The sequence below is a fragment of the Phascolarctos cinereus genome, unplaced genomic scaffold (assembly GCF_003287225.1).
Source record: "Phascolarctos cinereus isolate Bilbo 61053 unplaced genomic scaffold, phaCin_HiC Scaffold_4;HRSCAF=312, whole genome shotgun sequence".
Classification (NCBI taxonomy): domain Eukaryota; kingdom Metazoa; phylum Chordata; class Mammalia; order Diprotodontia; family Phascolarctidae; genus Phascolarctos; species Phascolarctos cinereus.
The window spans coordinates 315,091,497-315,116,964 of record NW_027555847.1 but is presented as its reverse complement, the minus strand read 5'-3'; the positions used below and the strand labels follow the sequence as shown (position 1 = coordinate 315,116,964).

General features: G+C 38.2%; 1 protein-coding gene across 5 annotated transcripts in view; it reads right to left on the bottom strand.

The window, feature by feature from the left end:
• The window catches only part of ARHGEF28 (Rho guanine nucleotide exchange factor 28), a 249,912-nt gene that overhangs the window by 78,000 nt on the left and 146,444 nt on the right, over positions 1–25,468 (bottom strand). For all 5 annotated transcript variants that reach the window (XM_020998382.2, XM_020998383.2, XM_078153157.1 and 2 more), the window contains 10 exons: positions 24,755–24,878; positions 24,242–24,374; positions 17,746–17,801; positions 17,006–17,057; positions 15,562–15,709; positions 15,331–15,458; positions 10,816–10,956; positions 9,151–9,398; positions 4,074–4,196; positions 2,217–2,334 (listed from right to left, as the gene is read on the bottom strand). In XM_020998382.2, coding sequence (XP_020854041.1) covers positions 2,217–2,334; positions 4,074–4,196; positions 9,151–9,398; positions 10,816–10,956; positions 15,331–15,458; positions 15,562–15,709; positions 17,006–17,057; positions 17,746–17,801; positions 24,242–24,374; positions 24,755–24,878 — 1,271 coding nt within the window. The remainder of the gene's footprint in view (positions 1–2,216; positions 2,335–4,073; positions 4,197–9,150; positions 9,399–10,815; positions 10,957–15,330; positions 15,459–15,561; positions 15,710–17,005; positions 17,058–17,745; positions 17,802–24,241; positions 24,375–24,754; positions 24,879–25,468) is intronic.

The window sequence follows — 25,468 nt, the reverse complement described above, 5'->3', positions numbered from 1 at the left end:
GAATGCTGCCCAACATTCTAATTTGTTGAGATCTTCAGTAGCTTCCCATTTCTTACCCAGTCGTGTTCAAAATGGGTCAAGGCCATTCACAATTTGCTACCATGGTAACTTTTCAAATATTATTTCCTGTTATTTCCTTCCCAATAAGCTTCTACTGCTACTCTCTGTTCCTCAGTATACACTACAGTTGCCAATCTCTAATCTGAATCCACCCACCATCTCCATTGTCTCTCCCACAACCTGAGGGAATCCAGCAGAAGACATTAGCATCAACTGCTTTGTAAACCTTTAAGTGTGAGATAAAAGAAGTTATTATTCATATTCCTTGTATGTTATTGGCAAAGAGCAAAAAAACCACAAAGAACTGAAGAGTCCTAAGGTCCTGGGCCCATGGAGATGTACCACTGTCAAGATAAGAATTCTGAGCATACACAGCGTCTGGTCTCCCCTTTAAGGTTCTTCTGCTTGTATGTGTTTCCCATGGTATAGACAGTTATTATCATTCCTCATAATGTCAACAGTAGTATTACACACCCAATAAACATTCATTAAATACACACTGGGTGAAGAATTATGCCAGAAGATAGGGGAGACCTAAGGGACAGAAAGAGTATGGTCCAGGACCTCACGGAACTTCTAACATGGCATCATGCAAGTACATTAGGGAACTTTAAAGTGCTATGAGAAGCTAGGGGTTGGGGTGATGCTTAAAGTGAGAGAGGGGATATCCTTGAGCCTAGCTTCATAAGTCCAACTCAAATGTTATCAAATTGGAAGGGGCCTTAAAGGCCATCTAAAGGCCAATCTTTTTGTTTGTAACATGGGGAAACTCAGGAAAAGATAGGTTAAGTGTCTTACCCAAGATCACGTGGGTAGTAAGTAATAGAGGTAGAATTTGAACCCAAGCCTTCAGACTCCAAAGCCAATGCACTGTACCACACTGTCTCTAAAATGTTCCCCAGTAGAATGAAAACTCCTTGAGTGCCTTTCCTTTCCTTGTGGAACTATAATTTTTGTCTTTGTATCCCAGCACCTAGCACACCATCTGACACGTAAAAGGTGTTTCATAAATGCTTATTGGGTTTTTTCCTTTCTTTTAAAAAAATTATTTTTTTAACTTTTTAAAAAATTGAGTTTCAAATTTTCTCCCTCACACCAGCCATTCCCTCAGCCACTGAGAAGGTAAGCAATATGATAACAATTATACATGTGAAATCATGCAAAACGCATACTTATTGATGGTTAACCCATTCAAGGAGTCTGAGAAGATTGTTAGGTAGGTGTCATGGAAAGCAAGGGAAAAAGAGAGGCAAGGCAACGCATATCTCTAAACTCTCACCATGTGTCAAGTACTGTTCTAAGCACTGAGGATACAAATATAAGTATCCAGAAGGAGAGGATGGTCACTTAAGCTTCAACCAAAGTCCTATATTCTCCTGCTCCATCATACAGCATGGAGGCAACTCTGGGTTCCTGGGAGCTATGGCATCTGATCACAAGCTCTAGCCAATCTTATCTAAGCTAGAAAGGCCTATTCAATTACAGGCTCAGCAATGGATTCTTGTCTTAAGAACCAACCAGCCAAGTGACCACAGCCTACACTAGAAGTCTGGCCACTAAGTGATAAGTTGTTTATTTTAGGGCCACAGAAACCCACAAAGACATCCTAAGACATGGAAGGATTACCATCTGTGTCAAAGGATGCGGTGACCCCGCCAACAAAGCAACTAACCTTAAGTAGAAATTTAAGCATTCTACTCATGCCCATGATTCCCTGAACTGGCTTGTCAGAAGCTGCCCTTCATAACAACAGCTCTCTACCTAACATTTCAGTATGTGGGAGAGATGAACTTTGGCAACAGTGGAAGGAACAGAAAGGTTTAATAACTGGAGAGTGGGCTGGACAGAGGAAAAAGGAGGATTAAGGCAAACCAGATGCAAGAGTAAACTTGGTAGGGAAAACCGAGGTCAGTGGAATGAGGCACTGGACTCCTGGGGGAAAAAGGCTGGTGTGGTCAGATTGGGGGTGTTTGGAATGTTGGTTCAGCACGTTAATCCCCAAATACTTGCCGTACTAAATCCAAACATGAAGGCTTTTATATCCTATACTCTGTAAACCAGAGAGAGCAGAAATTTGCATGCTCTCAAGACACAATAAAATTTCAGAGGATGTGAATAAGAAGGGCAAACATTTCCCCCCAGAGCTTGCCACTTACCCTTGGAGTACTGTAGTATCCTTTCTACTAAAACTGGGTATTTTGTGATGCGCTGAGTGACCAAGAGAATACACTCTGGTATTCCACGCCGTCGAGCCAAAAGGTTACTATTTCGTACCTGAAAATACATATAAGTTCATATAAAGCACAAACCACATTTTTATTTAAATTTTGAGTTTAACAATACAAGAAATCTGCCATAACAGAGATAAATAAATATTTGAGTTGAATGCCTTATCTTGATTTTTAAAGAGTATATCCATAGAATGCTCTAATTTACCATTCTTGTGATATCCCAGTCCATGACTCCCTTCACTGTCCACTACTTCACTTACATGTTTTCTTCCCCATTAGAATGTAAGCTCTTTGAGGGAATTCTGTCTCATTTTGTATTTGTGTCTCTACCACTTAGCACAGCACACAATAAGTGGGCAACCAAGTGGCACAGTGGATAGAGCGCCTGGCCTAGAGTCAGGAAGACTCATCTTCCTGAGTTCAAATCTGGCCTCAGACACTAACTAGCTGTGTGACCCTGGGCAAGTCACTTAACCCTGTTTGCCTCAGTTTCCTCATCTGTAAAATGATCTGGAGAAGGAAATGGCAAACCACTCCAGTATCTTTGCCAAGAAAATTCCAAATGGGGTCATAAAGAGTCAGACACGACTGAAAACGACTGAACAACACGTGCATAATAAATGCTTTTTATTCATTTGCTGGGAATTTTGGAGGTTTTAATTTAGTCAGCTGTATTTATAATTCAAGTAACAAAAGCACAACTCCTAAAAGCAGTGGTGTGTAGCCATGCATAATTTTTATGGTTAGCTCTTAATTTGGCCTAGAATAATTTCATGTAATCATATCTTTGAGCTGGAGCCTGCAGGTGATTATCAATTTTAAAGGATTGAAAAGAGACAGAGCTTTAAAAAGATAAGAAAAACAAAAATGAAATTTACATCTTATTTCCTATTAGCTTTTGGTACAGCTCTAACATCTGAGTAAACTTTAATTAAAGAAAAATGAGAAATCAGAGGCAGGTTCACCCTGAGGTTATCGTATTTTTGGCTGTGCACGTACTGAATATTTACACTTCACCTCCTCTAAAGGAAGGTTTTCCTTTAAAAACCTCAAGATGCTCTTCATGCTATCAGGAGCTAGACAGGATCTTAGAGGTCAACTAGTCTAATTTGATTATTTTTACAAATGAGGAAACTGAAACTAAGAATGGTTAATGACTTGCGTAAAGTCATAAAAAATAAGGTTAGGCACCCAGGATTTAAACCCAGGGTCTCTGACTCCAAATCCAGCGTTCTTTCCATTGGACCACACCATTCGACCCTTAAATAAATTAGGGAGCAAGGGAAAAGGCTGAGGGAGAAAGTCTACTTGCCTTGGAGAATATTGTCCTAAATATAGTCTGTGAGAAGAACAGGAAAAAAGTCAAGATTAGCTGGCCTTCTCTGTTCAATTATCAAATGCCACCACTGATCCTTCTGATAATACATTCTGCTGTTTGTGACTGTGCAGGCAGATGGAGTAGAGGTATATATTAGCTCTTCTGTACTATAAGCTAGGTTTACAGATGCATCAAAAAAATGAGTAGTTTTACAAATATAAGCCAAATAAGCTAAGGAAAGTGGGAGGAAAAAATCCAATATGAAGGGGCAAAGAAACACTCCACCTTCATCTTTGCCACAAACCTACTTGCTTTGCATTTCCCTAAAAATACCACAGGAAGTTGGAGCTGGAAAGACCCAGAAGGAAACATAGAAAAATGATAGTCCCCTAGGCTGTGGTAATAATTCATTATTAACACCTAATAATTCATTTTGACACATATCAGAATGGTAAGACACTCACTTTGATGAAATTCTGAAACTTTTTATTCTGCTGCAACTCTTTGAAGAGACTGACGGCTTCTTTGTGATGGCTACAAAATTCTCCATATATTCTCTTCATTGTATTTGCATTTTCTTCTGAAAACTAATGGAATCATCAGTTAAATGTTGGTTTACAAATCTGATTAACTTTCAAAACTGAAAGATGTGGTGAGGCAGAATCACCAGAATGAGCCTTGAAGCCAGGAAAGCCTCAGTTTATGACCTACCTCTGACACATCCTGACAGTGTGACTGTGGTCAAGTCACTGAACCTCACAGGGCCCTAGGCCACACACTAAAGCCCTACTGATATGCATGGGTAGAAGGAGTCTCCTCCCTTGGAAGCTCCCTATACCAATGAATTACAAATCCAGTCCTTATCCCCACCACTAGTCAATACTGAAAACAGACCATACCCTTAAAAAAAAAAAGGAAAAAAATTACAATAGAAAATTAAATTAAAAATAAAGAAAAAAATATAATAATGATGTAATAATGGAAATTACAGAAACAAACTTCTCCACTCAGGTTTTCTTCAGTTCTCAAATTACTTCAGTTGGAAATTGGAATAAAGACGTTTGAGGGCAAGCTTTGGCAAGCAACGTGATGTGGTGATTTTACATAAAATCTATTGCAATAGGCAACACTTTCACCATTTGACAGACTTGTGATTTCACTGATATAAGTATTCCTTAACATGGTTACAAAGAAACCTCTTCACATACCTTCTCATTCTGTGTGATTCCTGTCCATACTCTGCCAAAAATCCTCTTTGGGGATGTACCCAATATCCTGAAGGCCTTCTCAGTCCTTTATATCTCAAGGGTGCCAATGTATACAAATTAGTCTATCTACTGCTTTTCATTCTTAGCACATGATCAACTCACCACCTTTTCCCAGTCATAAGATCATAGGATCTGACAGTTAGAGCTGCAAGGAAATTTAGAGGTCATTCAAGTCTAACCCCATCATTTTAGAGATGATGAAGGAAAGACCCATAGAAATGTAATGATTTACCAAAATCACACAAGTGCTAAGTACCAAAGGTAGGATTTGAACTCAGGTCCTATATATCCAAATCCATCATTTTGTCCATTGCACCTAATTGCCTCTCTATAAACATTAAATATCCTCAATAATGCATTTTATGTGACTTCTAGAGGACATGATGTCATTGTTTTTTTAAAGTTATTCTATCTATATACTCACCTATCATATGTAACACTTATTATTCAAAATTATATGCATGTAGACGTAGATAGCATTTAACTACGTAGACAAAATACAGACAAGACTTGAATGCTGTCCTCAAAGAAAAGACCGTGTACATGTTAAAATTCTAACAATAAGAATTACTTTTACATCTGATTGGATAACAAATAGTATTTCACAGTTTACATAGTGTGTACAGTTGCTTTACATTCATTTCCTCCCCACAACAACTTGCAAGGTAAGCAGAATTACACCAGAGTATGACAGATACAAGTAGAGGGATAAGTAGTAGAGTAATCTCAACATGGGCAACTATATAAAGAAGTAATAGATGCATGTATTCCCTCTAGCTCTGTCAATCTGTGACCATAAAGAGACAATCTACTATAGAAAATGAGGTTCAAAAGCCTGTCTGTTCCCCTGTCAAGTTTTCATCATGAATAATGTGGATTGTAAATGTGTAAATCAACCAAAGCGTGGGTGAGGAGTTGTTTGTCTGGTTGCATTTTTTTTTTTAACAAAAGCACCACCAGTGATCTTTTGGAATCTTTTCTTCTTTGAGATATCCTGAAAATTTATCACTAAGTGTTTTTAAAATTGTGTTGCCTACAGAGCAGAGTTCTTCTGAATACAGCAGCACCTAGGTGGTGCAGTAGAGATAGCCCTAGGTCTGACATTGGCAAGATCTGAGTTCACATCCAGCCTCCCATACCTATTAGCTGTGTGATCCTAGGCAAGTCATTTAACCTCTGAATGCCTCAATTTCCTCATCTGTAAAAGGGGATAATAATAGCACAACTCCTAGGGTTGTTGAGAGATTCAAATGAAATATTTTTGTAAAGTCTTTTGCAAATCTTAAAGCACTGTACAAATGCTAGCTATTATTATCCTTATTGTTATTATTGCTATTAATGGTAGCTAGGTGACATAGCTGGGCCTGGAATCAGGAAGACATCTTCATGAGTTCAAATCCAGCCTCAGGCACTTACTAGCTCTGTGACCCCCGGGCAAGTCACTTAAACCTATAGTTTCCTCATCTGTAAAATAAGCTGGAGAAGGAAATGGCAAATCACCACAGTGTCTTTGCTAAGAAAATGCTAAATTGGGTCACAAAGAGTTGGACGTGACTGAAAAATGACTCAACAACAGCGACAATATCATTATTATTATTATATTTGGTTAGGCTTTGTGCTCTTAGGTTCCCTTGTCATTTCCTCAAAATAGTGAATCAACTGCTGAAATGGTAGAGTACCAAATGTAGCAGGACTTCCACTATTACATGCAATGAAAATAGATCACAATAAAAATGCAAGCAGACATGTTTTATTCTGCACCTAACTGCTATACTACTGGTTTCATCTACAACTGCCATTTAGATGATCTCTCTTGAATAATACAACAATATCCCTGGAAGTTCCTTTTCCCTTTGCTGAATTTTTTTCTTCTATTTTTTGAAGTGCTAAGCCTGTATCATCTTCCATGACATTTTGCAAATAACCAAGTTCTCTAAATTGGCATTGCCTTTGGTTTCCACATTTTTCCATTTGGCAAAAAACTGACTGAGGCAGTTTCGTGGTTCTTGGCTTTTCATGTTGTCTGTTATTTCAGTTTAATGACTCTAAAAACTGTTAATGTCTTTACCTTTATCCATTTTGCATTTTTGGAGTCAACAGATCAGATTGTAGCTGCTGTAATCCTACAGAGTAATGTCTTCTCATTTTTTATCTTTCCTTCTAATTTGGTCATCGGATTATAGAACCAGAAGCTAGCCCTCAGAGGTCTAGTTGAATCTCTATCTTTCGCATATTAGGAAATTCATACATATAGTACAGTGGATAGAGTGATGGACCTAGAATCAGGAAGACCTGAGTTCAAATTCTGCCTCAGACACTTAATAGCTGAGTGACTAGCTGATGCACTGTTTTCTGCAGTTTCCACATCTTCCTCCCAGGAAGCTACTGTGAGGATTAAAATGGGATGATATTTGTAAAGCACTTTGCAAACCTTAAAGTACTATATAAGGCTAGCTATCATCATCATTATTAAGTGACTTTACCCAGGCACTGTGACTTTTGCTCTAACCAGTTAATGATCTGACTATAGTGCTAACTATAGGGTTATATAAGGCTATATAGGACTATAGGGCTAACTACAAAATAAATGTTACATTGGTAACTAGTTACTTTCCATCTGCTTAAATATAGTCAATTTGATTTATGAATTATTTATTAATGTAGTCAATTTAATTTATAGTCATTTTTGGATGATGTTCAGTGTTCACTATATTTAGTCTCTTCTAATCGTTTTTCCTCAAAGAATACACGCACGATGTACAGATAAGGCAACACTAAACAGCCTTTGGCCTCTGTCATTTCTTGAACTTGAACCATGTATTCCAGAATAGTTCTGCTTTTTTCTTCCCTGGTCTCACTTTTGTAGGGAAGTCACTGAGCATCAAAATGAATGCTGAATTAGTTTGAAGGATCTTTCCAAGACCTTAATACACTTTCTCCATCATTTAAGATTGCAAATTTAGAGCTGGAAGAGACCTTAAGGGGAAGCTAGTCCAACCCCTCATTTTATAGTTGAGGAAACTGAGGCATAAGGGACATTATGTGGCCTGCCCATGATATAGTATCACAGGGAAGATTTGAACTCAGGTTCTCTAATTCCAGGGGACAGCAAGGTGGTACAGTAGATAACAGTGCTGGGCCTGGAGTCAAGATGACCTGAATTCAAATCCAGCCTCAGACACTTACTAGCTGTATGACTCTGGGCAAGTCACTTCACTCTGTTTGCCTCAGTCTCCCCATTTGTAAAATGAGCTGGAGAAGGAAATAACAAACCACTCTAGTATCTTTGTCAAGAAAAACCTAAATGGAGTCACAAAGAGTTGGACATAACTGAAATGACTGAACAATTACATCTGACTCTAGAACAATCCTCTGCAGCAGATGCTGAAGCCTAAATTACAATTATTTTCATAATGGTATGTTGGTTTGTATTTCTAGTGAATGTTACAGCACATAGACTACAAGACCAAGTGTCCCAGAAAATGATGCTTCCTCTGAATGATGAAAACAATTCTGTTGACTCCTTTGCAGCTAAGTCCCGATTAGTACGAATAATGAATCTCATGAAATGATTGCATTATTCAAGTTCATACAAACCCTTTCCATTGAGCTGCAATCAATTACCATACTTTACATACAATTATAACTTCTAATAATGTGAATTCAAGTAATGAGGCCACATAGGGGAGTTTATTATTTGTAAAAATCGGGATCTACTGCCTTTATTAAAAGTGTGAATATAGCCCTTCTACTTAGCTGGAACTCTTTTGTGCCTTCTGATTTCATGCATAGCAAAAATCACAACATGAATATGAATGAGTTCCTGCCAGCACATTTCAACTCATTAGACACAAACAAGTTCTACATTTCCTCACCTATAAAATGAAGGGCTGAAAAAGATGGTCCATCTACTAATGTCCCTTCCAGGTCCCAAATCCCATGATGCTCTTATCCCCATCATTTAATCGCATTATTAGAACAGCCATCATTTTTGTAATACCTCTGTTAAGCTTGATGAAGAGTGTTGTCTTGTTATGAGGATAATATTGAGGATGCAGTAAGAAAACTAAGGTATTTCCCAGAGAACCTTCCCAGAAAATGTTCTAGCAAAGCATCCTAGCATCAGCCTCCAAAACCAGTAACAAGAAGAGAAAGCTACCTAAACCCCTATTTACCTATCCCATATCTTCACAGGGATAAGAACTCTGAAAACCACTAAAGGCCTAAAAATGGTTAAATTTTTTACCTACACAGGCATTTAAAGTGTTTTTACCTGCTGCACCAGGATATCCCCAATTCGGTTGATGACAAAATTTCTGTCATTGCCTTCACAGGATTCCTGCCTCCTCTCCTTCATACTATAGAAGAAATGCCTATGAATCTCTAGTAACTCATCTAAACAGGGAAATATTTTATCCACGGTGCTGTGGTCAAGCTGGAGCTCTTCCTTCATTCCTTTTCTAAATATTTCAGACATGATGAGCAGGGTCTGGATGTGATGCATTTCAGTTTGCATCAACTCTGTAATGAAAGAGAAGTAGCGGCCATCTTAGTCAGAAACGTTTGCTTAATATTTGTGTTGGCCTATATTACCGCCACATCCCTAACGTCATACCATGAAAGATTGTGATGTGTCAATAAAACATTGGGCACTTGCTTCCATAATAGAAAAAAAGTATTAATCCAACATTTCATTTAAAGCAAAAAAATTTAATATTATAACATTATTTTGATCTTCCAGAATTAAAAAAAAGGACAAATATACATCAAATTCATTAGGTCAGGATCCATTATGTCACAACCCAATAAATCCATAACTATGAGACCTGAAGTCAGTGTCTAAGTAATAAATCTTTTTTTTTTTTTACTGGGAGACCACTGCATATCCTTCCTATCTGTCCCTAGCAGACCTGTTCCTTACGCTCTAGGCTTTGTTTTTCACTGAAACTCCGTTTCCTCCAGGGGAAAAAAAATTTCCATGAGAGAGAATAGATAATAATTCTAAAATAAATGGAGGGGTCAAAGGCATAGATTCCTGAACATGGGTTGTTTCATTGTATAAGCTGTGTCAATTTGATATAAGCTGAGTAGAAACCCAGCTTTGTACAGAAATTCTACAGTCACACTTATGAAAAAGAGCCTATCCTAAAAGGATCTTTTTTTAGTATCCTAATCTAAAGTAAAAGGCATTTGTTTGCACTAATTTGGCATTTATGATAATATGTCCTGGACAGCACGAAAGTTTATCATCACCACTATGAAATATAGGACTAATTAGGAAAACTAATGACTTGAAGGAAATTTGCCAGGAAAATGCTAAAGGTACTTAAGTGAATAAAACGTTCAGCATGGATTTGCAAACAGACAAATCATGCACTTACTAGAAACTAACAGAGTGATTAAAAGACTCTTCTTAGCAACATTCTGTCGGCTGGTAGTTATACTAATTATATAAACTGAAGAATCTAACTGAATTTCTGTAAAATATTCTTTCTTCAGACTGGCCTTCTGGATAATTATTCTGAAATGAGGTGTGAAGTAGTGAAGGAAGGGCCACTGGGTGGCACTGTAGTGCACCTGGGCCTGGAGTCAGGAAGACTCATCTTCCTGAGTTCAAATCTGACCTCAGACACTTATTACCTGTGTGACTCTGGGCAAGTTACTTAACCTAGTTTGCCTCCGTTTCCTCATGTGCAAAATGAGTTAGAGAAGTAAATGGCAAACTACTCCAGTATCTCTGCCAAGAAAACTCCAAATGGGGTCATGAAGAGTCAGACACGATTGAAATCACTTAACAAAGTGAGGTATGACCCACAAACATGAATTACAGCAAATTTCCAAGTACCTTATGTCATGGAGGTACCTAAATGGTACCTCAAGGTGGCCTTGAACAGCAGCGGTTAGTTCTCACCTACCACACATATCCAACAATGCTCACCAAAAATGACGTCCTGTCTTTTGATGACATCTTTTTCCTGCTTGCTGCAAAATGCCGGCTCTACCGCAAGACTCCAGGACTCTGCTTCGAGCTCCTGTGCATCTGAGAGGAGGTCACTCCACAACGACGAATCAGTGACTTCTGGAACAGGTAGAAAACCGTCAGGAACATCTACAAACCCAGCCTGGTGGGCTTTTAGCAAGGACAGCCCTTCATACACAGGGAAGTACAGTCATTTCTCCCAACCAATCAATGAACCTGGGCCAGCCTACTCAGGGAATGCAAACGGTTCAACCAAATGATTTAAAATGGGAACCTGCAAACCGGACCATACATAGAGAGTGCTAACCATGAGGAGGGGTTTCAAAAGAGAAAAGAGCAATTAGCTACTGAAATGTTGATACTGATTGGTACTGATGTACTGGTATCGGTATATCGTATGGGTACATTGGTATTGATGTTTCGAAATACACATATGAAGGATTGTAGGTCATTTTAGATTTTTTAAAATCTTCTTTAGTGACCTTCAGTGCTTGCAAAGCCTTTGCAGAATTTTGAAACTACAGTTTCACTCTTCCCTAATATTTTCTACCATTTATTTAAATACTGAATTTTGTCCTTGTCTGGTTTATTTCTCTGTTTACTGCCTTGCTGGTTATCACTAACGTGCCCACCAGGCAGCAGACATGTATTCACCATCACATATAATTATTTCTCAATCATGATGACAACTCTTGCAAAAATGCTACAAGAAAAGCAGTATTTGAATTTGTCTGGCGATTATATTGCACTTGAGACATTCACATGCCTCTCTGTCAAGCTAGAAGGAACAATGGCCTGTAGAATTATAGGTCTCAAATTTAAAATATAAAGAAACATAATAAAGCCACCTTAAAACTGGAAGAGATCTTAGTAGTCATCTAATCCAACCATTACCTAAAGACTAGTTCCCCTCTCCAACAAGTAGTCATACAGCCTGTGTTAGAAGACTTCTAGAAAGGGGAAACTCAGAACCCACCAAAGCAGCCTTTTCTATTTCTTGACAGTGTTAATTATTAGAAAGTTGCTCCTTATAGGAAGCTTGAAAACTGCCTCCATACAACTTTCACTGGTTCTACATCTACTCTCTGAGACTAAAGAGAAAGAAAATTATGTATATGTATGTATATGTATATATATACATACACACACACACACACACACACACACACACACACACACACACACACATATATATATATATATATAAAATTTATCCTTCCATGTGACAACCTTCAAATGTTTGAAGGCTGAAATTATGTCCCTACTGTCTTCTCTCTTCCTGGCTAAATGTCCGTGGCTTCTTAAACTAATTTAGTAGGGCATGAGATCAAATCTCCTGGCCAATTTTTCTATTTTGTCATGGACATGCTCCAGTTTATCCATGTCCTTCTCCAAATATGGTGGCCAGAAGTGAGCACAATGTCAAAGCTGTAGTCTGAGCAGAGCTAGACAGAGCTATCACCTTGTAATTCCAAACATTACTTTCCTATTTAAAAAAACCCAAGATGAGAGTCAACATAACTGAGTAGATACAGTGGTGGATTTGAAGCTAGTAGATCTGGGGTCAAAACCCACTGCTAACACTTATGAGCCATGTGAACATTGACAAGTCATACACAGCTCTTACCTTCATAACTTCATCTACAATATGAAGGGGTTGGACTAGATGGTCCGTAAATTTCCTCTCACCCTTAAATCTATGAACTATGATTTTATGAACTTATGTTTTTGCTGTTTTTGGCTAAAAAAAAAATCACACTGTTGACATGTATTGAGTTTTCAGTCCACTAAACTCCATACCAAGGTGAGCTTCATAAATTCTTGGTGATTGAACCAAGGCACTACTGACTTTTGCCCTGTCACTATCCTCCTGTATTTACATTTTCCCTCAGACATAGCATAGGTATAGTATTTTAACCCTTATCCCAGACTAAATTCTTACTTTAAATTCTATCTGTCCATAATTAATAGACAAAATTGCAATATTTATTTTATTTGTCACCAGGTGCTAATTTCATTTGATATTACTAGGATTTGTTAAATTCGACAAGCATATATTGAGCACCCACTGTTTACAGAGCGCTTGCAATAAAACATAGTGCTGCCTTATCAAACTTAGAGTGTGGTGATGGGAAAAGTAAGAACTAAAAATAACCAATCCAAAATTACACATAATATAATGGCAGGCAGACTTCAGACAGAGTTTCATACCCTGCAAACTTCACCTAGTTGGTCAGAAAATTCAACAAATTGATCAGGAGCTCCAGTGAACAACCTTTCCTGCTCCCTTATGATGATGAGTTCACAAGACAACCAGCAAACAGGGATCTGTGAGATTGAGGCTAGAATGTAAGCTTCTTGAGGGCAAGGGCCATCTTTGTTTTCATCTTCCTCATGCCTAGCACAGTGTCTGGAATGTAGTAGGAGCTTAATAAATGCTTGTTGATTGATCCAAGGGGCTACTAGCAAGCAAGCTAGAACATGGCATTTGAGTTGAACTTTAAAGACTAGATAGGAAGATGAAGAAAGAAGTCATGGCAGGCACTGGGGAGAGTGTACATGTAAAGGGAGATCCTCCCATGCCAATCCAGATAATGCTCTGAGACCAAGTTGCTGGGCACCATTTGAGACCCACCTGAATTGGATCTTCCCACAAGTGGGTTCAAGGGTCCCCTTTAGGGAGTTCTGATGTATTTGGAAAAGAGGGTAGGTCCCAGATCCCATGAAAATTCTCCAAGCAGATAACACCTTCTAGAGTTCCCATGGCAGCTAAGTGGTATAGTGGACAGAGCAAAGAACATGGAGTCAGAAAGACCTGAATTCTAATCCTACCTTAGACACGCATTAGCTGTGTGACCCTGAACAAGTCACCTAAACTTTTTGTGCCTCAATTTCTTCATCTGTAAAGTGTAGATAATAGCACCTACCTCACAGGGTGGTAAAGCATTTTAGAAATCTTAAAGTGCTAAATAAATGTTAGCTATTGGTTATAATTATTACGGGGTTGTCTGGACCAGGCTATTTTAGAGTATATTCTGTCCCCATGTAACTTCAGACTTCAGTGCATTCTCCTTTCTTCCCCAAGTCTAAAGCAATATCCTTGGAGTGCTGGAGTCTAAGCCAGAGACCTTTCATAGTGTAATAGTCCCAACACAGGAAAAAAATCATAGTTGCCCATCAACCCACCTGACCAAGAGTTTATCCAGCACATACCAAAAAGCAATTCCATTATGCTTGTGGTTGGTAGCAATGATTATGAATGATCTGTACTTATTAAGCCCTTAGAGTGTGGTTGGATTTTTTTTTAAGATTTCATTTCAGCTACTTCCACTTATCTAGGTTCTGCCTAACTTTGGAGGGAGTTAAATTTCTGATCTTCATGTGGCATTTCTAGCCCCTTTAAAGGCAGAGAGAATGTAAGAAATCTCCTGAGAGAATAGTAGCCACTTGGGATCATTTTAATTTAGGCATAAAGTATTGAATGTCCCTCAGATCCCAGGATTCCTCCCTTACTGTAACTGTGATATCCCCTTGGGCTCTTTGCAGAATTATTTCATTCCCCTTGTATTCAGAAAGCAACTTTCATCCTTAAGAAAATATCTTGTGGCTAGGAAGTTCAGGCTAGTTTCAGAAAAACAGCCGAAGAGTGCATTATGCTTAAGTTTGGAAAGACATCTTATGGGGGGGGGAGCAGGGAAGGAGGAGGGTGATCCAGACCTGTGATTTCATCAGGGTGGGGAATTCCTGGCATAGAAACACCCTCCACCAATGCAGATCAGCAACTCATTTGTTACTTCTAATATCAGAGGATGACCCAGAGCATAAAGAGATTAAATAATTCGCCCAGGATCACACACCTAGTATGTGTCAGAAACAAGATTTGAACATAGGTCTTCCTGATGCCAAAGCCAGCCATCAAGCCACCGTGTCATCTGCCTCTCTATTTTTAAATACATTTACAATTGAAATAGGGAAATCTGGATTCTATATACAACTGAAATCAGTGAAAAGCTCAGGAGCAAATATAAATTAATTTGAGTTGGGTCAATTTTTTTCATTTTGATGGCAGCAAAACACAAAAATGATCATCAATACACCATAAGCTCCATAGTCTTCACTAGCACATGCCATTCTTGGGATATTATTTCTTAGAATATGAATCTTAAAAACTTAAAATAAAGGACTATCATACTCGCTAGGCCATATTTGGTGCTATTAATATGTTAAATTTCCATTCTTTTTACTGTAACACAACATACTTAGAATATAAGTTTTATTAAATAGAATTTAAAATAAGAGATCATAAATTTCAATAGGAAGATGGACCACCCAGTCTGAAGAACCAGAGAATATGTAATATAATCTTGATACTATTTGACTTCATAAAATAAAATAGGAAATCTTTTTTTCCTTTTCCCAAATGCTAACAGAGATATCAATGGCTAAGTGAATGCCAGAGAGTACTCTTCTCACCTTCCATTATGAATGAATCCATGGAGGGAGAAGATCCCATGGACTGTAACAGCTCATCAGAATGTGACCTAGTCCTCCAGTTGCTTCCATCAGCATCTGATTCCAAAGATGTCACTGACCTTCTGAAACTAAATCAGGTGGGGAATGGGATAGGGAGGGAGATAAGAAGCAGAATTAACCATAGCATCAACTCTGAGAACTTTAAGGATGTGAAAACAGATTAAATCTTACCTTTCTAGGTTGGTACCAGGAACACTTCTGGACAGTGAGTGCCCTGGACATGAGGCTTCTTTTCTTCCAGCAGGGAGCCCAACAGGCATGGAAGAAGAAGAGTGCAGAGAAGAGGAACTGGGATGAGGAATATCCCTAAATGAGGAATCTGGAAAGCAAAGTACAAGCATCACAGGTTGGTTGGTTGGTTTTTTAAAGGACAGTAAAAATCACAATAAGGTACAGAAAGTGAAATCCTAAAAACAGTTCACTCACGTTTTTTTAAGAAGTTAGACATCAGATCATTCTCCACATACAGTCCATCCACTGGCAATATCCCTTCAATTTAACACCCTACCCAAAAGCCATGCCTACACAGAGCCATATTTTGGTGTGTCCATCTGGAGACTGTAGTATTCAATACTACGTAAATAATGAGGGCAATGGGATGGGGAAACATGGAACACAGCCTACCTACAAATTACTGCTTATGCTCCCTGGAGGTGAGTTTTAAATAAATACAAGGTGTTATTAGCATCATTAATATAATACATGCTGTGTGTATACCTATATACACACACAGGGTATATAAATAGAATGGAATGCTGTTGGAGGGGTGGAGGAAGGGAGAAGGAGGAGTGTCCCTCATGGCATAAGAATGGAGGTAGGTGAAAAACTGCCACTCAAACTTAAATTCAACGGCTCCATCCTGAAAAAAAAAATGGTGTTTCAATAGCCTATTATGTTTAATATCCATTCTTGTATGTCAGGAGGTGGAAAGGAAAAAAACATCCTGAATACAGGCAAACTTGTAAAATACTATAAATACTTTTAAAGAGTGTATGACAGAACCCATTATCTGAAAGGAGAGGAAAACCATTAACCCACAGCTCCTTCTCATCCAGTCAAACAAATATGTATTAAGTGCCTACTCTATACATACCACAATGAAAAACAACCCAATCTGTGCCCTGAAGCAGCTCACCATCTACCTGATGTGAGGGGAGGGAGGAAAGAGACACAATTTGAATGGCAATATGACCAACACAAGAGTGAGGTTAATGGGGCAAAGGAGAGAGCCAGTCAGACTGCTAGAGGACAATGTGAAGAGGCCTCTCAACTGAACAGGTGCACATGTACTCTATTTCTAGTAAAAGGGTGTTTTTAAAATTTTGTTTTGTTTTTGCAAATTTTAACCAATTGAGCTTACCATTAAAAGGTTCATACAATAAGTGAAACATTCACATAAGATTCTTGAGTAGGTCTGATGAGTGTTTTTCATTTGTGACTTGTGTGTTTCAAATGCAAAAATCATCTTAAATCCACCATAGGTGGTGGAAGGAGAGACACTTGAACAAATAAGAAAACAATAAAAGAAGGTCTTGTATTTGGAGAGATATTTGTGGTATGCATTATACTTCAAGAGAACTGTCCTGGCCATTTTATTATTATCCATAGAACTTACTTGCAAGAGTGGCTTGTGGTCTGATCTTGTTGTGATATCTCTCCTGGAGTTTCTGGTAAGGAAGAACAGTAGAAATGCACAATATCAGATCAAAGTCTTGCTATGACAAGGCCCACAGAGTTAAACAGAGACTCTAATTAGTGACTCTCATCTTAGACATTACATTTTTTATTATGAACAGTGTTCAAGAAGTATCCTCAGGGGAACCAGAAAGAGCCTGCCCACCCTGCCAGGAGCAAGATGGAAGAGTTCCCTTCCATTCAGTCTCCTCCTACCTCCTTTTTTTTTTTTTGTCTTTATTAGTAGCTACTTGCTATTCTTGTTATGGGAAATAAGAAAGAGGGCACTTCAGGGACACTTCTGCCAGAACACTGAAGTTCACATGCCACAGGATGACTAATAATCATAGTTCCCACTTATATAGTGCTTTAAGCAACCATCCCCATATCACTTCCAAATCTATTCACTGATTCCTTCATTTTATCCTTGACCTTCTCAAACAAGCAACAGAAAGGAAAACAAATCCAAGCCCAACCTACATTTATGTGTGGCTGCACTTTAGTCTTTATGTGTTTTTTAGAAGCATCTGCTTTAAGGACAGAATTTGCTCCTGCCTCCTGGACCAAACAAATGGTCACCATTCGCTACAGCTGCTGCTTGGGGAAGACATTTAAAGGTCATGATGAGAGAATTCAACCAAGGGAGCCTAGCAACAGAATACAGACGTGGTCTCAGATTACCTTGGTACATGGAGGGGTGCACTCCCTACAGCTTTTGTGTACACTTGCATTACAGGCTGAAAGAAAAAGCAAACCTTTCAATATTCATATCAAAGTATCATTTACTTAAAATGCACAAGACCAGAACATTCTCTTTTAATGAAGATTCTCCCCACAAAATTGCTTCTCTCACCAAACCTGAAATTGTAGCCCACCCCATAAATTGGCATAATATGTATTTCAAAATGTTCATTTAACACCAAGCCCTAATTTCCTTGACTTTGTTAGTCAGCAAAGGTTAACCAAAACTCTCTCATATGCCCAACTTTGTGTAAGGGGCCACAGGGAACATAAAAGAAGTGTTTTGTCCTTGTCTAACCTATTTGTTCTTTGCCTTGCTAGTTATCATTTATATGTCAACCAAAGATTGAGTGGCAACTTCATGTCATATGTATTTATGGATTTTTCCAACAGACTTTGACAACCACTCCAAAAAATCACAGGGATTTTGTCCAGAGGTTTTACTGCACTTGAGAAATTCCTATCCTTCTCTATAAAACCAGAAGAGATATGAAAGGCAAATCAATGGGAATGGAATGGAAGGGATGGCTAAGAATCATGAAGAAAAAGACTTGTTCATTAATTAGATATCAGGCCCAAAGAAAGATGAGGGTCAAAGATGACTCTAAGATTTTGAACCTAGATTAAGAGGAGAACAGTGATCTAATTATTAAACAAACAAATAAATAAAAAAGTCAGGTGAAAGACTTTGTTCTGGGGGTGGGAAACCTATAGCCTCAAGGCCACATGTGGCCTTCTAGGTCCTTGGGTGTGGCCTTTTAACCGACTCCAAGTTTTACAGAACAAATCCTTTTATCAAGGGGATTTGTTCTGTGAAGTCTGGATTCAGTCAGAGGGCCACACTTGAGGACCTGTAGGGTTGCTGGTTCCTCACTAGATTAGCTACTCTGATCAACACAATAATGAACAATTCCCCAAACACTCCATGAAAAATGTTCTCCACCTCCAGAAAGAGAACTAATGAACTCTGAGTGCATACCGAAGCATATTTTTTCACTTTATTTTTCTTGGTTGTTGTTTTTTTTTGGTTAACATAGCAAATATATAAATATTTTTTACATGCTTTCACATGTATAATGGGTACATATTGCTTGCTTTCTCATGAGTGGAGGAGGGAGAACCAAAAAAGAATGTTAAAAAAATTTAAAATAAATTAAAAAAAGAGAAAAGAAAAGAAAAGAAAAGAAAAGAAAAGAAAAGAAAAGAAAAGAAAAGAAAAGAAAAGAAAGAAAAGAAAAGAAAAGGAAAGGAAAGGAAAGAAAGTGGAATTAGGAAAGGCAACAAAACTAAAAGAAAGTAGGTAGCAGGGAGCTAGTGTCATGGCTAGCCAAATGCACCCAAAGGATGATAGAGTATTTCAAGGAGGAGGGTCACAAACAGTATCAAGTGCAGCAGAAAGATAAAGGAGGATGAAGCCTAAGAAAAGGACATTTTGACCTGGCTAAGCCTAGAAGGCAGTCAGTGATGATACATCACCCATTCCACTTTGCATCTGCAGCTCTGCCTGGTTTCAACTCCACAGCACCAGACAGTTCCCTTACCTTCCCCCCTCATCATGACCCTTGGTGTCCGCTCTCACCCAAACCCCACCCCTAGAACCTCCAGTTTTCCAGCCTCCTTTTGTATATTATAATTCCCCATTAAATTGTAAGCTTCTTGAGGGCAAACACTGTCTTTTTCTTTTTTGTATCACCAGTGCTTAGCACAGTGCTGGGCACATATCTTTATCGAACTGAATTGAATTTAAAAGAATAGTTGTTGTTGTTGTTGTTTTAATAAGTAATGTAGGAGGGACAAAAGTCAGGCAGTTAAATGGGAAGCTGTTGCTGAGAAATGAACACAGGTAGTATAACTTCAGGGAATTTGGCTTCAACTGAAGGAGAGAAGTGGGGTGGTAGTTTGAAAAAGGGATTGGGAGGGGGTGGACATCAATGGAAGGTGCCAAGTTACATTTAGTAAATCTTCTGTAGACTAGATAAGAATACCAATAACTTATTTTTTTTTAAGAGTGAGCATTATTTATCTTGTGCCTTTCCATATTCCAGAAATCAACCTTCATGCTCTAAAAGATATCTTTGAAAAGTTCTTGTGCATTTTTATGCATTTAATGTTGGCTGTAGAATGGCCAGCAAAACCCTGCAGATGACATTTAAAAGAATATTTAGGAGGTGGAGCCAACATGGAGGAGAAAAGTCTGCAACTCACCTGGGCTCTCCCCAAAACCCCTCTAAATACCTTTCCACAATGCCATAAAACAATTCCTGGAGCAGAAGAATCCACAAAAGGATGGGGTGAAATAATTTCCCAGCCAAAGACAACTTAGAAGGCCAGCAGGAAAGGTGTGTTACACCTGGGTAAGAGTGGAGCGCAGTCTAGCACAGGCCATGCTAGCACAGCCCCAGCCCCAGGAAACCAGGAGCAGGCCTTGGGAGCCTCTGATTCTGCAGCACCATCTGCTGCTTCCAGAGCTCTCAGCGAACTACTGCTCAGAAGGAGATTACAGGGGTCTCTTTACTAGCACTGAGGCAGGACTCTGTTGCTTTGCCCATACTCGGATCTGAGTCACAGTCTTGGGTGGCAGTCCCAGGGCAAGGAGGAGCACTAGCACACCCCAGCTTATAGCCATAGTGGAGCTGGGACCCTCATCACAGTTCCAGGGCAGAAAGAGTACATGGAGTTGCCCACAGACCAGAGCACAGGCCAGCAGAGTAGTAAACACACCTTTCCTTAGATCATATCCACATGGGAAGAATTGAAAACCTACAGGTCTCTAAAAGTATCTCTGAAAACAACTGCACAAAAACCTTGAAGATTAGGATGGTGTGCCCACCACCCTGGAAACAGAGCCTCATTTTAACAAAAGGTTAAAAGTCAAGAAATAGGCTGGGAACATGAGCAAACAACAGAAAAAATTCTGACCATAGAAGGTTACTATGGTGATAAGGAAGATCAAAACATACACTCGGAAGAAGATAACAAAGTCAAAGTTCTTGTATCCAAAGCCTCCGAGAAAAATATGAATTGGTCTCAGGCCATGGAAAAGATCAAAAAAGATTTTGAAAATCAAGAGAGGTAGGGGAAAAACTGGGAAGAGAAATAAGAATGATGTAAGAAAACCATGAAAAAAACAGTCAACAGTATGGTAAAGGAGACACAAAAAATACTGAAGAAAATAATACCTTAAAAAAAAGACTAAGTCAAACAGTAAAAGAGGTACAAAAAGCAAATGAGGAGAAGAATGCCTCCAAAGTTAAAACTGGTCAAATGGGGAAAAGGCACAAAAATTCACTCAAGAAAAATGCTCCTTAAAAAGCAGAATTGGCCAAATGGAAAAGAAGGTACAAAAGTTCACTGAAGAAAATAATTCCTTAAAAAATCAGAATTGAGTAAATGGAAGCTAATTAATTTATGAGAAATCAAGATAAAACAAAACCAAAAAAATAAAAAATAGAAGATAATGTGAAATACCTCATTGGAAAAAACAACTGACCTGGAAAATAGATCCAGAAGAGATAATTTAAAAATTGTTAGACTACCTGAAAGCTATAATCAAAAAAAAGAGCCTAGACATCATCTTTCAATAAATTATCAAGGAAAACTACCCTGATATTCTAGAACCAGAGTGTAAAATGGAAATTGAAAGAAGCCACTGAACACCTTCTGAAAGAAATCTTAAAATGAAAAATCCCAGGAATACTATAGCCAAATTCCAAAGCTCCTAGGTCAAGGAGAAAATATTACAAACAGCCAAAAAGAAACAATTCAAGTATCGTGCAGCCACAGTCCTGCACAACCAGTGGCCTACAAAAGGATTTTGAGTGGCCCTCAAAAAATGAAGAGGATGTAAATATAGGCCTGCACAACATACCACCTGCAGGCCACATTGGAGGACCGTAATGGCCTGGAGGCAATATGTTGTGCAGGCCTTGGATAATACAAGATTTAGGAGCTTCTACATGAAAGGATTGGAGGGCTTGGAATGTCATATTCTGGAGGTCAAAGGAGTTAGGGTTACAACCAAGAATCACCTATCCAGCAAAACTGAGTATAATCCTTCAGAGGAAAAAATAGGTATTCAATGAAATAGAGGACTTTCAAGAATTCTTGATGAAAAGACCAATACTGAACAGAAAATTTGACTTTCAAATATAAGACTCAAGAGAAGAATAAAAAGGTAAACAGGAAAGAGAAATCATAAGGGATTTAACAAGATTAAACTATTTACATTCCTACATAGGAAGATGTTACTTATAACTCATAAGATATTTCTCATTATTAAGGCAGTTAGAAGGAATATATATAGAAAGAAGACACAGGTGTGAGTTGAATATGAAGGGGTGATATCTTATAAAATACAATTAAGGTATGAGAGAGGAATGCACTGGGAGAAAGGGAAAGGGAGAGGTAGAATGGGGTCAATTATCTCACATAAAAGAGACAAGAAAAAGCTTTTACAGTGGAGAGGAAGTGGCAGGGGGGAGGTAAAAGGGAGCGAATCTTACTTCATCAGAATTGGCTCAAAGAGGGAATAACATATACACTCAATTGGGTACAGAAATTTACCTTATCCTACAGGAAAGTAGGAGGCAAAGGGGATGGGGGATGATAGAAGGGAGGACAGACTGGGGGAGAGGCAATCAGTAGTAAAACACTTTTGAAGAGGGACAGGGTGAAAGGAGAGAGAGAATAGAATAAATGGGGTGGGATGAAGGTGAAATAGGATGGAGGGAAATACAGTTAACAATAGTAACTGAAAAAAAATTTGAAGCAAGTTTCTTTGATAAAGGCCTCATTTGTCAAACATATAGAGAACTGAGTCAAATTTATAAAAATGAGAGTCATTCTCCAATTGATAAATGATCAAAGGATATGAACAGTTTTCAGATGAAGTAATCAAACCAATCTAGAGCCATACGAAAAAATGTTCTAACTCACTACTGATTGGAGAAATGCAAATTAAAACAATTCCAAGGTACTACCTCATACTTATTAGATTGGCTGATAGGACAGAAAAGGAAAATGACAAATGTTGGAGGGGGTGTAGGAAAAATGAGACATTAATGAACCATTGGTGGAGCTGTGAACTGATTCAACCACTCTGTAGAGCAATTTGGAACTATGTCCAAAGGGCTATAAAGCCATGCATACCCTTTGACCTAGAAATATCACTACTAGGTCTGTATTCCAAAAGAGATAAAAAACAAAAAGGAAAAGGATCTATATGTACAAAAATATTTATAGCAACTCTTTTCTGGTGGCAAAGAATTGCAAATTGAGGAGATGCCCATCAATTGGGGAATGGCTGAACAAATTGCAGTATGTGATTGTGACGGAATACTATTGTGCTACAAGAAAAATCTGGGAAGACTTACATGAGCTGATGCAAAGTGAAATGTACTGTGCACAAAGTAATAGCAATATTGTAAGATGATCAGCAATGAATGACTTAGCTATTCTCAGCAACAGAATGATCCAAGAGAACTCTGAGAAGGACTTATGATGAAAAATGCTATCCATCCCCAGAGAAAGAACTGTTGGTGTCTGAATATAGATTGGAGCATAATTTTTTTACTTTATTTTTCTTGAGGGTTTTTTTTTTGTTTATGTATTGCTTCACAACATGACCAACATGAAAATGTTTTGCATGACTACACATGTATAACCTATATCAAATTGCTTGCCTTCTCAGTGAGGAAGGTGTGGGGAGGGAGGGAGGGAGGGAGGGAGAGGATTTGGAACTCAAAGTTTTAAAAACTGATGTAAAAAGTTAGTTTTACACATAATTAGGGAAAAACAAAATACTAAATACATTTTTAAATAAAATTAAAAATTCACAAAAAAAATATTTATTTGAGTTTGGGACAACTACATTTAACAACTATACACAAGATGTCCTTAACTTCTGATCTTGTAACAAGCAAAAAATGACTTACTCAAAAGGAAAAGAAGGTAAGGCATACCTGATGAGAGCTAAAGTCCACAGTCACTATGAGGGGAAAATAATCAGTTCATCTTTAGAAAAAATCGGCCTATGACATTTATCATACTTAAAACCTCAGCTGTGAGTTCAAAATGTAAGTTTTAAAATGGAGAAAGACCTTGTATGCAGCCCCAGAGAGGGCAGGTCATGGCTGCTGCCCTGAGACAAGAGTCCACCTGGGTGTGTGGGAATAAGAATAGTTTTAATACTTATGCATTGAAGCTCATTTTTATAAATGAATATCAACACCAAAAACAGACAAAACTAAAGAAAAGTAAAACCAATAAACAATTTTTTGAGCTCCCACCTACCAGGTACATAGTGCTGAAGAGGGAAGCTAAGATAATATTTGTTGAGGTCTAGTACGTTCTTACAGGGAGCTTACAAACTAGTGAAGAGAAAATGAACAAAGACAAAACATAAACACATTCAGCAAAATCAAAAGAAGCTACTTACTAGCACACTGGAATGACTCTTTTCCCTGAATGGGTTTATCACAAACAAAACATGGTAGAACCCCTGAGAACATCCCAGGAACAAACTGATGTCGATTCAATTTCTCTTTGTCTTTGGCATCCTTGTTCTTTGTCTTCGGACACAACAATAGCAGGAGAGGGAAAAGCCATTAAAAGCAGTTGGAGTACTAACAGCCAATTTTTTTAACAGTACAAAGTCTTTGTATTAACAATTATCTCTGCAAAGATTGCTCCTAGTACTGAGTAACACCCTTCCCCAAAACTCCCAGCCAAGGTAAGCTAAAACTAGGAGTTTATACCCTAATCCATTCTAAACACAAAAACATTTTCAAATACAAGCCCTACAAAAAAATGCAATTTAGAAAAACTAAGAATTTTTAAGTACATAGAAGAAACTTTTTAGCACTTGCTGGGAGCCACAGGCCACAAAGATATGAATGCAATGTCCATTACCTTTTTCTGCAAGATATGATATTGGCTCCCAGTTAATTACCTTAGATTTATTCCTAGGGCTGGTCATCCTGTTCATGAGAAAGCTGAACGTACGACTCACTTTGTACTTCTCCGATTCTGATTTGGCAGGTATGATGTATTTATCCCATTCCTCCTCTTGAATCCTAGAACATAGAATCATTTACCATGAACAATGCAAGGCAGAATTGCAGATTTAGAAATATCATCCACTGTACTTAGTCTAGCATTTGCTAGATGTGTTCAAATTTTAATGTTTTTTTTTCTAAAGACATGAAAACCTTCTCTGTTTATTCAGAAGTCATTTCAACCCTACTTTCTCATCCAAGAAAAAAGTCTACTCCCCATTACTGGTGATAAAGCAAAGTTTCCAGGTCCCAGATGAGCCAAACACATAATAATTTGGAAAGCATCTATATGGTGGGGAATTAGTCAGACTCAATGTTTTTACAGACATACAAGGGTGTGTACAAACGTAATCCTCAGAAATACAAACAACTTATCATCTCTGTGCCCAGCTTCAAAGTCCTCCTCCTCATACCTCACTCCCAGAAATCTGACAGTCAGTTGAATGACAAAGGGGAGGAGACTGAAGATTAGTCTATGAAGTTACTGATAATTGAGAAATGACTATATAAAATTTAGAAATCTCCTAAGTCTGGCTCCTGAATCATAGGACAGAAGAGAACAAAGACCTTCCATGAAAAGATGTATTTTCCTAAATGTCAACTGGTAG